Source organism: Sus scrofa, chromosome 10, assembly GCF_054392235.1.
Source record: "Sus scrofa isolate SSC_HxYL_T2T_F1_AM1 chromosome 10, Sscrofa_HxYL_maternal_Yorkshire_Landrace_v2.0, whole genome shotgun sequence".
Lineage (NCBI taxonomy): Eukaryota > Metazoa > Chordata > Mammalia > Artiodactyla > Suidae > Sus > Sus scrofa.
Window position 1 is genome coordinate 7,824,328 of NC_139392.1, and position 14,324 is coordinate 7,838,651.

General features: G+C 40.5%; 1 protein-coding gene across 1 annotated transcript in view; it reads right to left on the minus strand.

The window, feature by feature from the left end:
* LOC146398776 (uncharacterized) overlaps nucleotides 1-14,080 on the minus strand; it is a 156,609-nt gene extending 142,529 nt beyond the window's left edge. Inside the window, exon 1 of the mRNA XM_084979048.1 lies at nucleotides 13,921-14,080. Coding sequence (XP_084835174.1) covers nucleotides 13,921-14,052 — 132 coding nt within the window. The 5' untranslated portion in view covers nucleotides 14,053-14,080. The remainder of the gene's footprint in view (nucleotides 1-13,920) is intronic.
* Nucleotides 14,081-14,324: the final 244 nt, after the last annotated feature.

Genomic DNA, 14,324 nt, shown 5'->3' on the forward strand with positions numbered 1-14,324 from the left:
TATTATCTTTAAAATGTTCTTTAAAAGATGCTCTGGTTAAGGATTATCTAGAGTAAATAAAACCCTGGACCAATGATGCAAGTCTCCCTGGAGAACAGCAACTAAGTTCTACCATTCTGGGCTCTAAAGCAATAGAGTGGAAAGGCTCCATACAGTAGGAGGAATGTCACAAAATGCACCTGCAGACCTCATCTACTCTGGGCAAAAAAAAAAAAAAAAAAAAAAAAAAAAAAAAAAAAAAAAGTCTAACGTGGGAAAGCAGACCAGGTGAGCCTTCTTTGACTTTGTAGACCTCTGTCTTGCTCATGTGTGGATTTTGGCCACCTATAAACTTGACATCATTTGGTAAAATATGATACTGAGTCAGAACTCAGACTTGTCAACTCTGATAAACTTTCTTTTCATTCCAAATTGTCTAGTACAATAAGCCCTATCACTAATGTACACATATATTTTCTCTTATTCTAAGTAATACATAACTACATTATGTCCATATGTGTCTTTTTATAAATTTTGTAAGCTTTTTACATAAACTCTGTACGTTACATAATCTGAGCCCAACATGTATTTCTTCAAAAGTCCTCTAAAAAAACTCTTCTGTTCTGGTACAGAGCCAAAGATGAAAATGCTAGACAAGACAAATGTTAAGAAAGTACCACTTACGATATTAACAACATCAGCAAAATCAGTGAGTATTTCAACACTGTCCCCAATGCCTGCGTCTGTGAATCACAACTCTGATTATCCTGACTTCCCACCTAGAAATACTTACTGACTAACCACTGCTTAGAGTGTCAACTCTAAACTTCTGATGACAGCCATAAGATCTTTAATACCATAATCTCAGTTATCTGGAAAAGAGGATGCTATAAGCATTTCCATACAGCTTACCTCTACTGCACCAAACAATTCTGTGTTCCCAAAACACTATGCTTGGGTCAAGTCTGATTTCCAATTTTCATATCCATGTGGTTTCTTACTGTCATAACCAATGCCAGAGTGTTTTGTTGTAAACGTTGTGCACTGCACAAGGACACCATGGTTAAAGAAGGTGCTAAATACTTCACGAGCACTTGTTCTGACACAGGAGTTGTGTTCATATATCAACAGTTGCCAAATCCTTCAGGTCAAGGTTCTCCTATTATCTGAATCTCGGCTACATCTCTGATTACTAAATATAAGTTTCAAATGGGATCAACTCCACTTTCCAAGTCATGTTATTTGTGTTCTATAGCCCTACCCACAGCCCTTGTTGGTCAAATCACTTGCCAACTAGAATTGACTGACCACTCAGAAGAGAACCCAGGTTGGGATTTCTGAGAAGGAGATGGGGGTAGAGACCATTACCCCAAAACACCGTAGGCACTGATGCTTTGCTTATGTTTCCCTCTGTCTATGATGGTATTAATTCACTGATTAATAGTGGCAGAGGCAGCCTTGATCTCAGAGAGACAACAGTGATATGGAGCTGGAAGCAAGATCTTCATTCTCTGCTCCAGAATTGAACCTGGGCAGCCTTGGTGAGAACCAGACATCCTAGCCACTAGACTGGCTAGAGGCTAAAAGCAGAATTTCCCTGATTCTTGTCCCCTGCTGAAAAGCAAGAATCTTTCAAGGAGGCAAAGGCTGTAAAAACAGGTATTAAGTTTATTGTTAGAAACACAGTCCAACACGTGGGAGAGCACCCAGAGAGGTAGTCTGTTTATGTAAGACAGAAGCAAAGCAGTAATGCATACCCAAAGGAGGAGTGTGGGTGTGGGCATCTCCCTGAATGAGGAGCACACCAGAGAGGTGACTTAAACCATTTACATGGGGGCAGTTCTTCTGGGTCTTTGTTCCCATTTGGCCAATTATCTTGTTTTATTTATCTGCATGCACATCTTTTGGCTGAAATGGATTCCAAAGCAAGGTATGGTGGGAAGGTTAGCTAGATTCATCATGGTCTGGCATCTCCTCTCTTCTTGACCCAGAGGGGTCTCTCTGCGCATGTGTAATTGGGGTGTCTCCGACCCTGAGGATGGGGAGTAGGTGACCTCTTGGTCTTTTGCCCAAGCAGGGCTTAGCCTCTCTTCTGATCCTGTCACTACCATTGTTTAGCAAGTTCACAGAAGACAAGCACCAGTTATTTGCCTTACACCTGTTATTATTGCTATCTTGAAGGAGAGCGAGGTGGCTGGTTGTAAAAGTCTATCCTGGAGCCCATCTAGCTCCTCTCTCAGTCTCTCTGTCTGTGGATGTTCACACTCTTTGTGGTCACAGTCTCATAACACAAGAGCAAACTGCTTTCTCTTAACGTACATTGGTTTCAGCCCCTTGTAAAAGTATTAACTGGTCAGAGTGGGTCATATTTGGAAATACCAAACTTTCCTAATGAACAGCCCCTTCAGGACCACATGAAATAGAGGAAATGTTATTGCTGTAAAGAAATGGTGGTGATCAGAAAGATAAAAAGGAGTGGGTAATTCTATAATTTCATCCCTTGACTTCCTGGTGAACAATCTTCCCTGCTATTCATACAATTTCAAAAGTCCCCGGGAGAATGAAACCCAAGCATCCCTTTCACAAAAAGCTCTCACTCATCTTGCCCTCCGGTGGGTGATCACCCAGCTAGTTCACTGTTCTCCAAGTCCAGGTTTTCCAGGTGGAGTGGAGCCTTTACAGTCAAGTGTAGAAACGGCTCCATGGTCTACCAACCCGTGGCTAAATCATATAGTTGTTACCCATCACAACCCACTGAGAAATATAGTTACCCATCACAGCCCACTGAGTAATATAGTTACCCATCACAGCCCACTGAGTAATATAGTTACCCATCACAACCCACTGAGTAATATAGTTACCCATCACAACCCACTGAGTAAACACGGATGGAGATAAAGCAGAACAACCATCAGATAAATCTCCAATTCTGATAAGGAAAGAAAGAGAAATAACACATGAGGCATTTATCAGACTTTTGGGACACGGATTACAAAGAATCCTCAGCAAGGCCATAAAGGCGTTTTTGGGTCAACCCGTCTCAATGACCCTGATTCTCTTTACTGGCAAATTCACCCTTCTCCCACCCTTCCTGGCCACATGGAGAAGGAAACGGGGCAGCGATCTTGCTTTAGAATCCTACTTCCTTTCAAATCTTAGGCATAAATAATCATGTGAATATTTTCTTAGTGTGGGGTTTTCTTGGTGACAACATATTGTAACAGAGCAGGACCCTATGGGGCCTTCCTAGGGGTGGCTCTTCCCCCCCTACCCTCTGCTTTAGCTCCTCCCTGAAGTACCTAGATCACAGTACCTGATGCACACTGCCTGAGCTGTTGCACAGATATGAAAATACCCCAACTAAGTGAAGATGTTAACCACTTAATGACCTTGAGCACATGGCCCCCAGGCCTCCTGGAGCCTGAGGACTGATGATGGTCACCTCTGTGACACTGGCCTGCTGCCTACTGTCAGCCAATCAGAGAACTGTACACACGCTGATCACATACCCTGGGACCACCCTTCCCCAACAGGGCTTATAAAAGGGCTTTACAATTTCGTTGGGAGAGTTTAGCCTTTTTTCGGTGGGGGGGACACAAACCACTCTTCTTGCATGGCCCCACAATAAACCTTTCTCTTGACCTTTTAGTTGTTTGGCCTCACTGTGTGTCAGGCACACAAACAAACTTGTGCTAATCATACCTCTTAAAACCAGAGTGGGATGCTTGAAAATCTGCATTCTCTCCCCTATCAAGTAACCAAAGCTAGAGATCTTGGGAAATCAGAGGTGATTAATCCACGAGGCTCTACTGGCAACCCTGGTCTTTACTGTAAAAGCCCTGCCTCCAAATGAATGGCTAAGATATGCACTAAGCATATCTTGCCCTTTGCCACAAGGCTGAATCCTGGTGAGTGACTCCATGCACTGTGAGTGGTGATTAAATTTGGTCAGAAAGAGAAAGAGACTAAGGGTTCTAGCTTCCTCCATTTTCCAATGGCACCCCGAATGTGGTTTCTGCTCCCCCCCCCTTGCCAAGGGCAAAGAAACCAGCAGCACAATCTCCAGTGTGTGAGTACCCCACATTCATTCATCCATCATGGATTCACCAGCCATCAAAACTGTACCATTCTCTCCCCTCTCTTAGACCAGCCAAGACCAAAGTATCAGAAAACCAACTCAAACTTGTTTTAGCAAATAGAGTGAATCTATTAATTCATATAACTTGGAAAGATAAAGTCAGGTTTCTGGCTTCAGGCGCAACCGATCGCACTAACCAGGAGACTACCTGTCCCCCCAGCTGTGACCTTGCTCTCATCTCTCCTTACACCTTAGCTCTGCTTTCCTCTGTGTCAGCTGCATTTTCAGACAGTCTCTCTTGCTCAAGAATAAAGAAAACTTGGCAGTGTATTTAGGCTTACAGATTGCCACAAGCGTGTTTTTAACGAGGCACTGCAGCAGAGAGAGATGCTTGAAACTGACTATCAAAAACACAGAGCTTTTTGAGGGGGGGCTGGAAACAATGGGGCCACGGTGAGACAGAAAGCGAGAAAAAGAAATATAACCAGCAGGGACTTTCACTTCTTAAGTGATTAACAACCAAAGCATTTTGTGAATTGTTAAGAATCCCCACATTATTCTTATTTAATAACAAGGTTTTAAACAGATGAAAACTTACTTAACATAGAATATAGGATGTTCCTATTTAAATAAATTAAAAGAAAATTCTCTAAGGCACATCTGAGTGTTTCTTCCTCTCTGGGTTTTCAGGACATTTAGACAGAAACACCATTGGTGGCAGCAGGTACCACTGACAAGAAACAAACAAGAAAAAGTGAAATCATGTAATAAAATACCCGTTATGTCAAAAATGTTCAAGAGCATAAAGAGATACAAATTGAGCCCATGAGAATGCTTGTCTTGTGGACACATTTATACATGGAGGACCCAACCTTGCAAAGAAGAGGAAAGTTTCCTTCTCTGACAGAGGAAAAAAGGCGCCAGAGCGAAAATCTTTGAGGAGCCAAGAAGCCTCCCAAGGGAAGCATGTCAATACCCGGGTACCTGAGAACATGGGCCATTTCCAGTGACTCCTGGAGCAAAGGGACATGGAAGATGACCAATGCAGGTCCTGAGCACCCGTCAAGAGCAGGAAAAACGCATTTGAGGACACTCTGCCACGAACAACAATCCTGGTCTCGGCATCCTTCAGACAAGACGATGCCATCACAGCACACAAATACAGTCAGTGAATCTGTACATTCACGGTGTCCTTTTTCCCTACAGGTTCTGCCAGGGTTACGATGAGAACTGCAAATGTCGACAGGGAGATTGACCCAGAATTGAAGGTTGGCAACATCTCACAAAGAGAAGGAAGAGCACTCAGCCATAAAAAAAAGAATGAAATCCTGCCATTTGCAGCAACATGGATGGACCCAGAGATTGTCGTACAAAGTAGAGTTAGACAGTGAGAGACAAATACCATATGACATCACGCACATGTGGAATCGAAAACACAGGATCTTAATGAACCTATTTGCAGAACAGAAACAGACTCAAAGACTTGAGAACAACTTATGGTTACCAAAGGGAACAGGTGGAGAAGGAGGGATGGATAGGGGGCTTGGGATGGGCATGTGCACACCTAGGTCTATGGAATGACTGGCCAACGGGGACCTGCCGTACAGCACAGAGAACTCAACCCAATATTCTGTGCTCATCTATGTCGGAAAAGAATCTGAAAGAGAATGAATGTGTATACCTGTAGAATTGAATCACTTCGTTGTACACCAGAAATTACCCCAACATTGTACATCAACTCTACTTCAAAAAATATTTTAAATGAAAAAAAAAATGGGAAAAAAAGAGAATTAAGAGTGCAATTATTTGTGGGAATTTATGGGACTGTGACTCCAGGTAGGAAGGCATGTTTCTGTCCCCGTCCTTGGGCTTCTTTCTGCATCAGCCAAACAGAACTAGCCTTCCTCTGCTCAACTGCTTCTTCTCAGAAAGAGAGAGGAGTAAACTAATGTGATTCTTCTCTAGCCCCTTTCTCTCTCTATTTGGGGCATGGTTATCTGCCCAGAGGGAGTGCCTGCCTGGCTTAGCCTGAGGTGGTGGCCCCTCCCAAGGAAAAGGGGAGGGGGGAATGAGGGGAGCTTTTGAAGTTGGTGAGAATAGCAGTGTCAGCTCAGGAAAGTGTTAAGAATGGGTGCACTGAAGAGTTCCCATTGTGGCTCAGCAGAAACAAACCCAACTAGCATCCATGAGGATGTGGGTTCGATCTCTGGCCCTGCTCAGTGGGTTAAGGATCTGGTGTTGCCATGAGTTACAGTGTAGGTCGTAGATGTGTTCAGATCTGGTGTGGCTGTGGCTATGGTATCGGCTGGCAGCTACAGCTCCGATTGGACCACTAGACTTGGGAATGTCCATATGCCATAGGTGTGGCCCTAAAAAACCAAAAAAAAAAAAAAAAAAAAAAGATTTAGTGCACTGAGAATGAAAATAAGAAGATGGACATTCAGGGAGGAAAATAATGAGACTAAGGCTTCTGGCAGAGCCTTCATCAAGAGGCTTCAAATGTTGGAGACATTGTATTAACTGGGGTCACAAGGTAGCCCCTGTTTCTCCATGTAGCTGTATCTTTATGGTTATGAGTTTAACAGCTGTATCTTAGGTGAGTATCTAGGCTCCATGGAAGACCACGTTTTCACAAGATATTTTATATATCCAGCCCATCCTTGAGCTTGTGAGCATGCATCCCAGAAAACACTTGCAGTCTTCTGTATAAGTTTGGGATCATGTGAGTTGAGCATGATGCTTCAGGAAAGATATAGTCCTTACATTTAGAGCTGGTTTAGTTTGACCTTGGCCTTCATGGGGTAATGTGATATTGTGATTTATATTAAGGCATATGTACTTTGTCTCTTTCTCAGTGAATAGCTCAGAGTTTTTAGAGTCCTTGGAGGAGTTCCCATCGTGGCTCAGTGGTAACGAACCCAACCAGTATCCATGAGAATGAGGGTTTGATCCTTAGCCTTGCTTAGTGGATTAAGAATCCAGTGTTGCCATCATCTGTGGTGTAGTTCACAGACATGGCTCGGATCTGGCGTTGCTGTGTCTGTGGTGTAGGCTGGCAGCTACAGCTCTGATTAGACCCCTAGACTGGGAACTTTCATATGCCACAGATGCAGTCCTCAAAAAGCAAAGAATAAAAATAAAATAAAGTGCTTGGAATTTCCTAAGATGATGAGAGTGATAACATTGTCAATTGCTAATAAAGTGACTTAATCGTACTTATGTAATAAACCCTCCATAGAAACTCAAAAGTGATATGCATTTAAGGTTCCTCCATGCCTTTTCATGGCTTGGTAGCTCATGTCTTTCCATCACTGAATAATGTCCTACTGTCAGAATGTAACATAGTTTGTTTGTTTGCCTACTCATGACCATCTTGCTTGCACCCAGGTTTTGGCAAATATGAAGTAAGCTGCTGTAAATATCCATGTGCAGGTTTTTGTGTCATATGTGATAGATAGATAGATAGATAGATAGATAGATAGATAGAGCTGGAAATGTAAATAGTCCAGAATAGACAAGGAATTTTTCAAAAGAGGAACAAAGTTAAAGTCTAATTGCTTTCACAATTTACTTGAAAGTTACAGTAATTAAGATAGTAAAGTATTGATATAAAGGTAAACAGATAGATCAATAGGGCAGAATAAAGAAGGCAGAAATAAATCCACATATATAAGTTTAGTTGATTTTCAACAAAAATACCAAGGTAATTCAATAGGGAAAGTATAGTCTTTTCAAATAATGGCTTTAAAGCAATTGGAAATCCACATGGTAGGGAAATAAAACAACCTTTACCTTTTAACACACACACACACACACACACACATGCACACACACGCACACACACATACATGCAAATAACTTGCAATGGATCACAGACCTATATTTAAGTGCAACACTGCAAAACTTCTACAAGACAACCCTTCTGACTTTAGGTTAGGAAAAGCTTTTTTTGGATCTTCGATGTAACACAAAAAGCATAATCACTAAAAGAAAAAAAAAAAGATAAACCAGACTTCATAAAAAAAATTTATGTATCTTTCTCTTCAAAAGACATCATTAAGAAAATACAAAGATAGTCCACAAAAAAGGAGGAAGTATTTGGAAAGCGTAGTTCTGATAAAAGACTTGTGTCCAAAATGTATAATAAACTCTACAACTCAACATCACCATTGAATGACAGACAATCTAATAAAAAATGGACACAAATATTTGAATAGACATTTCACCTAATAAGGTAAACAAATGATAAATATGTGGGTGGAGAGACCCTCACAACTATTATTCATCATGGAACTGTCAACTCAAATCACAGTGTGACACCTTCACATCAGCATTATAATGTTAAATAAGAAAGGACTTTCTTTTTATGCTCATGAGGATGTAGGGAAACTGGAATATTTAGACATTGCTGGTTAGGCTAGCAGATGCGCATTATCATACATAGAACAGCTAAACAGCAAAGTCCTACTGTATAGCACAGGAAGCTACATTCAATATCCTGAGATAAACCATAAGGGAAAAGAAGACAAAAAAGAATGTGTATATATATATATATATATATATATATATATATATATATATACACATACACATAAGTGAATCACTTTGCTGTGCAGCAGAAATTAACCCATCATTGTAAATCAACTATGCTTCAATTAAAAAACAGAGGATATAAAGTGCCACAGATACTTAGGAAAAAGCATTCTTTCATTTCTTAAAAAGTTGTAATAAGACTCAAGAATTTCACTCCTTAGGGGTTAGGAAAATTCTTCTGTTCAATGATTTATACTTAAGTATTCAGAGCAGGGGTAATTTTTTTAAAAAACTCAAAAATTGAAACAATCCAAATGTTTGTTAAGTTATAAATGGATAAATACAAAGTGGTATGGCTGTGTGATGGAATACTACTCAGCAATAAAAAGGAATGAATTAATGATATAGGCGACAATACAAATAAACCTCGAAAACATTATGCTAAGTGAACGAGATTACAAGAAAGGGAAATTACAAGGTTTGGAATTCAGTGGGTGGTAAAGAAATGCATCCAGCGACAATAGCAGTTACCACTGAATATCCAAGCTTTGTAGGAGCTACAGTATTTCAATCAGTGTTTCAAGGCCCCTCTCTGACAAGAGTGACAGAGAGGCCTGACACACCTAAGTATCCATCTTCTCTAGTAATCTGCTGAGTACATTTGTGACTTGCATAAAACTATTTAACCTCTCTGAGCTTCCCATTTCTATTGTGAGAACTGAGACAACGTAAGTAAGACCATGGGTAATAGAACCCAACAAATCTCTTTCCTCATTTTCCTTTTAATCTACTAAGGGGAAAATTCCCCAAAACAGGTTATTCTAGAACTTATTTAACAGCAAATTATATATTAGAATGAGATGTTTCTGCTAAGCAACAAGAGCTTTGCTTCCATTGCAGACAGAGGTGTCTACCCTTTTAAAAAGCTGACCTTATGTTTTACAAAGTTAATGTGCCATAAATGGGGAACGGTTGCTCAATGGGTACACAGTTTTAATTATGTGGGAGGAGTAAGTTCTAGAAATCTACTGTACAACACTATCTATAGTTCTTAAAATGACTGTTTTGCAGTTTAAAGTAACAGTCTACAGCGGGTGTTTAGTGTTCTTAGCACAAAAGCAAAATGACAACGAAATCCACAACAGGACACAAGGAAATTTTTGAAGGTGATGAATCAAGCTAGTATCTTGATTGTGGGGATGGTATCAGAGGTGTGTGCCTGTGTGCAAACTCCTCGAAAGGTATACATCAAAGACGTGCAATTTAAAAATTACAGATCAATTATACTCAATAAAGTTTAAAAAAAAGCAATTCTCACTAACCTTCTAATCTTTCATTAAAATCAGTTATTTAAATGTACAGCTATCTCAAAAGTAATATATTGTCACTTCATATAAACCAAGTTCCATTTGGATATTTATATAAAATAAGACAGCCTTAATGACATTTAAGTTAATTTCACTTGCTTAAAATTTTAACTAAGAAAAAAAAATCTTCCTTGTTATTTTTAATTCAGATATATTTGGTGTGAAGATGTAATTGCAATTTTAAATTAACTTGTCTTGTACCTCCAGGGACAACATAATGAAAGTAATTTTGCAGAAAACTGACCTTTTCTCTGTAGTCTTCAGCTAGATGTGACCCACCAAAAGTGAATCAATATTCTAGAATCTATTTTAGAGGGGAAAAGATTATCTATTATATTTACAACAATGCCATAGCATTTCTTTTAACTCTTTTTTCTAATCTTAAATCCACATACATTTCAGCCATTTTTAAAATTATAATGAAAACGAATAAAACGTTTTAGCATAACTTTTCCTAAGCAGAGTGTTCGATTAAGATTTTAACCAAGGCTTGAGTGGAAGCACAATCCTGTGACCCTTATTAATACTCTAAATATGTCCTGTTGCTTTACAAGTTATATACTTTTTTTTTGGCCACACCCACAGCTTGTACAAGTTCCCAGTCTAGGGATTGCACCTGCACCACAGGCATGACCTGAGCCACAGCACTGATAACACCCCATCCTTAGCGTGCTGAGCCACTACGGAACTCCACAGAAGTTATTTTTGAACTATCTCCCTTGATTCTACCATTCTGTTCTCCTTTGTTCAATATTATGGATGATGAGAACTTAGTAGGAAGACGATGCTGTGAGAAATGTTTGGTATCTGAACTAGCAGAAGAGACGTCTGGCACATGCTCTGCTCCTTCTCTTGATCAGGGTGCCTGTCTGCTCAACCCACTTGCAATTTCTGATTATCATCCTGTGGGATGTTTCAGTGCATACTCTCATCCCAAAGGGCAGGCAGTTTAATTGGGTCACTAATATTATACTCAGGTATTTATATGTCCTTTCACCTTCCAAGTCACAGGCCTGTACTATAGTCACAAATCTGTAATTACCACCTGGGAGATTTGGGGATATTATCGCTACTCTGATCACCAGGCGGTGGGCTCCCCCAACCAGCTTGGCCCTCAGTCTTGACACACACTGCATGATGCTCAAGCTCACCACTGGCAGCACTGCCCTTGGGGCTCTGTTGTGTGTCACCAGCTGGTGTCCCGGGCCCTCCTTGAGGTCATTATGGGGTCCTAGTTTTCTTCTTTTTCTACAGCTGGTAACCCGAGGCTGCAAAGGCACATGTAAACAGGTACTCACCAGAGCATTTGTCAAATTAGACCAGAAAGGAAGTCAAGGAGCTGAACCTGTCTGCATCACAAGAGTCTTCCCAAGGTATTTCTACCTACCGAAAATGGATCCTCTGGGAAACGAAGCACCTAGATGACGACGATCCCAGAGCTTTAATGTAGACATGACCCCCATCTAACACTGGGACTCCAGGGGACAGGTGCATTCCACTTTGCCGGAAATTTGATATGTTTTGATACAATTTAAGATCACATAGCATTTCAGCAAATAGAACCTTCCTCACAAAACAATATGGAGTCTGTAGGGTGAAGTAGCACCTGCAGAATAAACAGTGCTAGAGGGCTATAGAAATATGTCTGGGGGAGTTCCCGCTGTGGCACAGAGGAAACAAACCCAACTCGTATCCATGAGGATGCAGGTTCAATCCCTGGCCTCTCTCAGTGGATTAAGGATCCAGTGTTGCTGTGAGCTGTGGTGTAGGTCGCAGACGTGGCTCAGATCCCACGTTGCTGTGGCTGTGGTATAGGACAGCAGCGGTAGCTCTCATTTGACCCCTAGCCTGGAAACTTCCATGTGCAGCAGACGCAGCCCTAAAAAGCAAAAAAAAAAAAAAAAGGGAAAGAAAAAATATGTAAGGATATGTAAGGGACAAAAGGAGACTGGGTGAGTTTATTTAGAGAGGTAAAAATAAATCACTTTCACAAAATGCACTCATTGTTTATTAGGGATTTTTTTTTCAAACTTGAAAAAGAAAATATCATGAATGTTTTAACTACATTCTGTCTTGTTTGAATGAATTTTATGAATGGTTTACTGTAGGGGCGAAAAGCACGGACCCTCAAGCCATAAACCTGGAGTTCAAATCTCCCGGAAGCTGTGGGCGAGTTTATAATTTTCTGTACCTCAGTCTCAACTATGAGTTGGAGGTGACAGCAGTAATGACCTCAAAGGACTGTTGTGAAAGCTGAATAACGTATGGAAAGTGCTCAGAACATCTTCTAGGAATTATTATTAATATTATTATTAACATGTGAATTATGATTATTATTAGAAATAATAGCAGTGCCATTATTTTTAAAACAACTGTTTCTTAAAATGAGAAAGCCAAGAATAAAAATATAGAAATATTTTTTTCTGGTTAAACAAAAAGCAATGACGTTAAAACAAGAGCAAAAATTTCAGAAAGCTAGAGTAATGTCAAGGAATTTTTGATATCTCTGCCTTTAGCCATGAGTTAACATATTAAGTACAATTTACAATTCTTAAATGCTGCATTTGAATAACCTTATCCACAAAGGGGGAAAAAAAAACATTCACAAGACAGTACAATATGTTTTGCATTTGGCCATAGAAGCACCACGTCAAGACTCTAAGGAAGAAAGCAGTGGATTTGGGAAGCAAACTGGATCCTTCTATGCATCACCTCAAGTGCTGCAACATAAGAAGGTGAGAAATGCTCACTCTGATGGGATTGCATGTGCAGGTACATGCCACTAAAACTCAAAGCATGTATCATTTTCCAGATAAAATACACACTTCTAGGCAAAGCTAAAGCAAGAATAAAGGTGATTGTTTAGCAAACTTGGAAGATCTTTCTGAATTCCATGTGCATTTCTGCTCATGAGAGAAACTGCCATAAATTTCTTTAGCACAGTCCTCTACCTGATGTAACACCTACCTTATTGCTTAATGTGTACTAATTACAGATGACAGCCATTTAACACATTGAACAGCCTTGTCAATGCACTGGTCAGCTGGTGGAAAGATTTGAAACGTTTCCCTCCAAACCTCGTGTGTGTATGTGGGGGGGGGGGGAGCATCAATGTATTAGCTCATGATGCTTTAGAGTTAATTTCGTTTTTCATAGTAGAGCTTTACTGCTTCAGTAATGACATTTTACAAGAGACTTTCAGGAAATCAGACATAGTTTCTGATAAGTGTCTTTTTTATCATTTGCATAATCACCAGCAGACCAAATATTTGAACTGTAGTTGAAATCTACAGTGGTGGTATTTTAAATGTATCTCCAGAGATAGTCAATTCAGAACTAAAAGATAAGTTATATTTTTTAAAAAAAGATTATTTTCATAATTATTTAGAAAAAGCATATGCCCCAAGTCTAACATCTATTTCTGGAAAAAGGGTATCCCTATATAGACAGGTCCCCGGTTACAAGCTTTAACAGGATGACACTAGTCATAAAAAAAACTGGATGTGATCATATGCCATCTGAAATGGATCCATTTTTCCTTCAATGGAACTGACTGCAGAAAAAAGTCACACTTTTTTCCTGTTTTGTCTTTGAAATAGAAAGAAATAATTTAAATGGCTTAGGTAGATAAGCAGTCAGGAGGCAAGCAAAGGATTCCTAGCATTCAGGAAATCCTATCTGCACCTGGAGGCAGCATGAGCTGTCAGCCATCTCCTCCGAACCAGGTAGAAGTGACAGTGGCTGCTAAGTGGGACCTCGGAATGTCTCCTAAAACATCAGTCATTAAAGCATGTCTCCTCGGCTACTTCCTGTGCTGCTTTGGAGTTGGGGATGGGGGCCCTGCCACCGATGTGGTTTTTCTAAAACTGTTTCTTTCTAAGGGAAGAGGAGAGGCAATTACACAAAAAGAAAAAAAGGAAAAAGTCACGGGGCTAAAGTCACGATCTCAGCAGGGCTGGTTACCTTCGGGAGGCTCCACGGAGAACACGCCTCGCTGCCTCTTCCATCCTCTAGAGACCGCAGACATCCCTTGCTTGTGGCTCCTTCTTCCATTTCCAAAACCGGCAACACTGCGTCTCTTGGAAGCTTCTCCATCTTCCCATTCTTCCCTCGGACGGAAGCTGGGAGGGGCCTGGGGGTGGGCTGCTCTGCTTTGAAGGAGTCACGTGATCAGATTGACTCCACCTACACAACCAGGGCTACTTCCCACCTGAAGACTCTTATCCGTAATCATATCTGCAGACTCCCATTTGCCTTCTTAGGAAATGTATCCACAGGTGTGGACTTTTAAGGGGTTGGTTATTCTGACTACCATACTTTGTTTCAAAGAAGTTAGTGTGTTTTTCCCAGTGACTTTGAATTCTCTT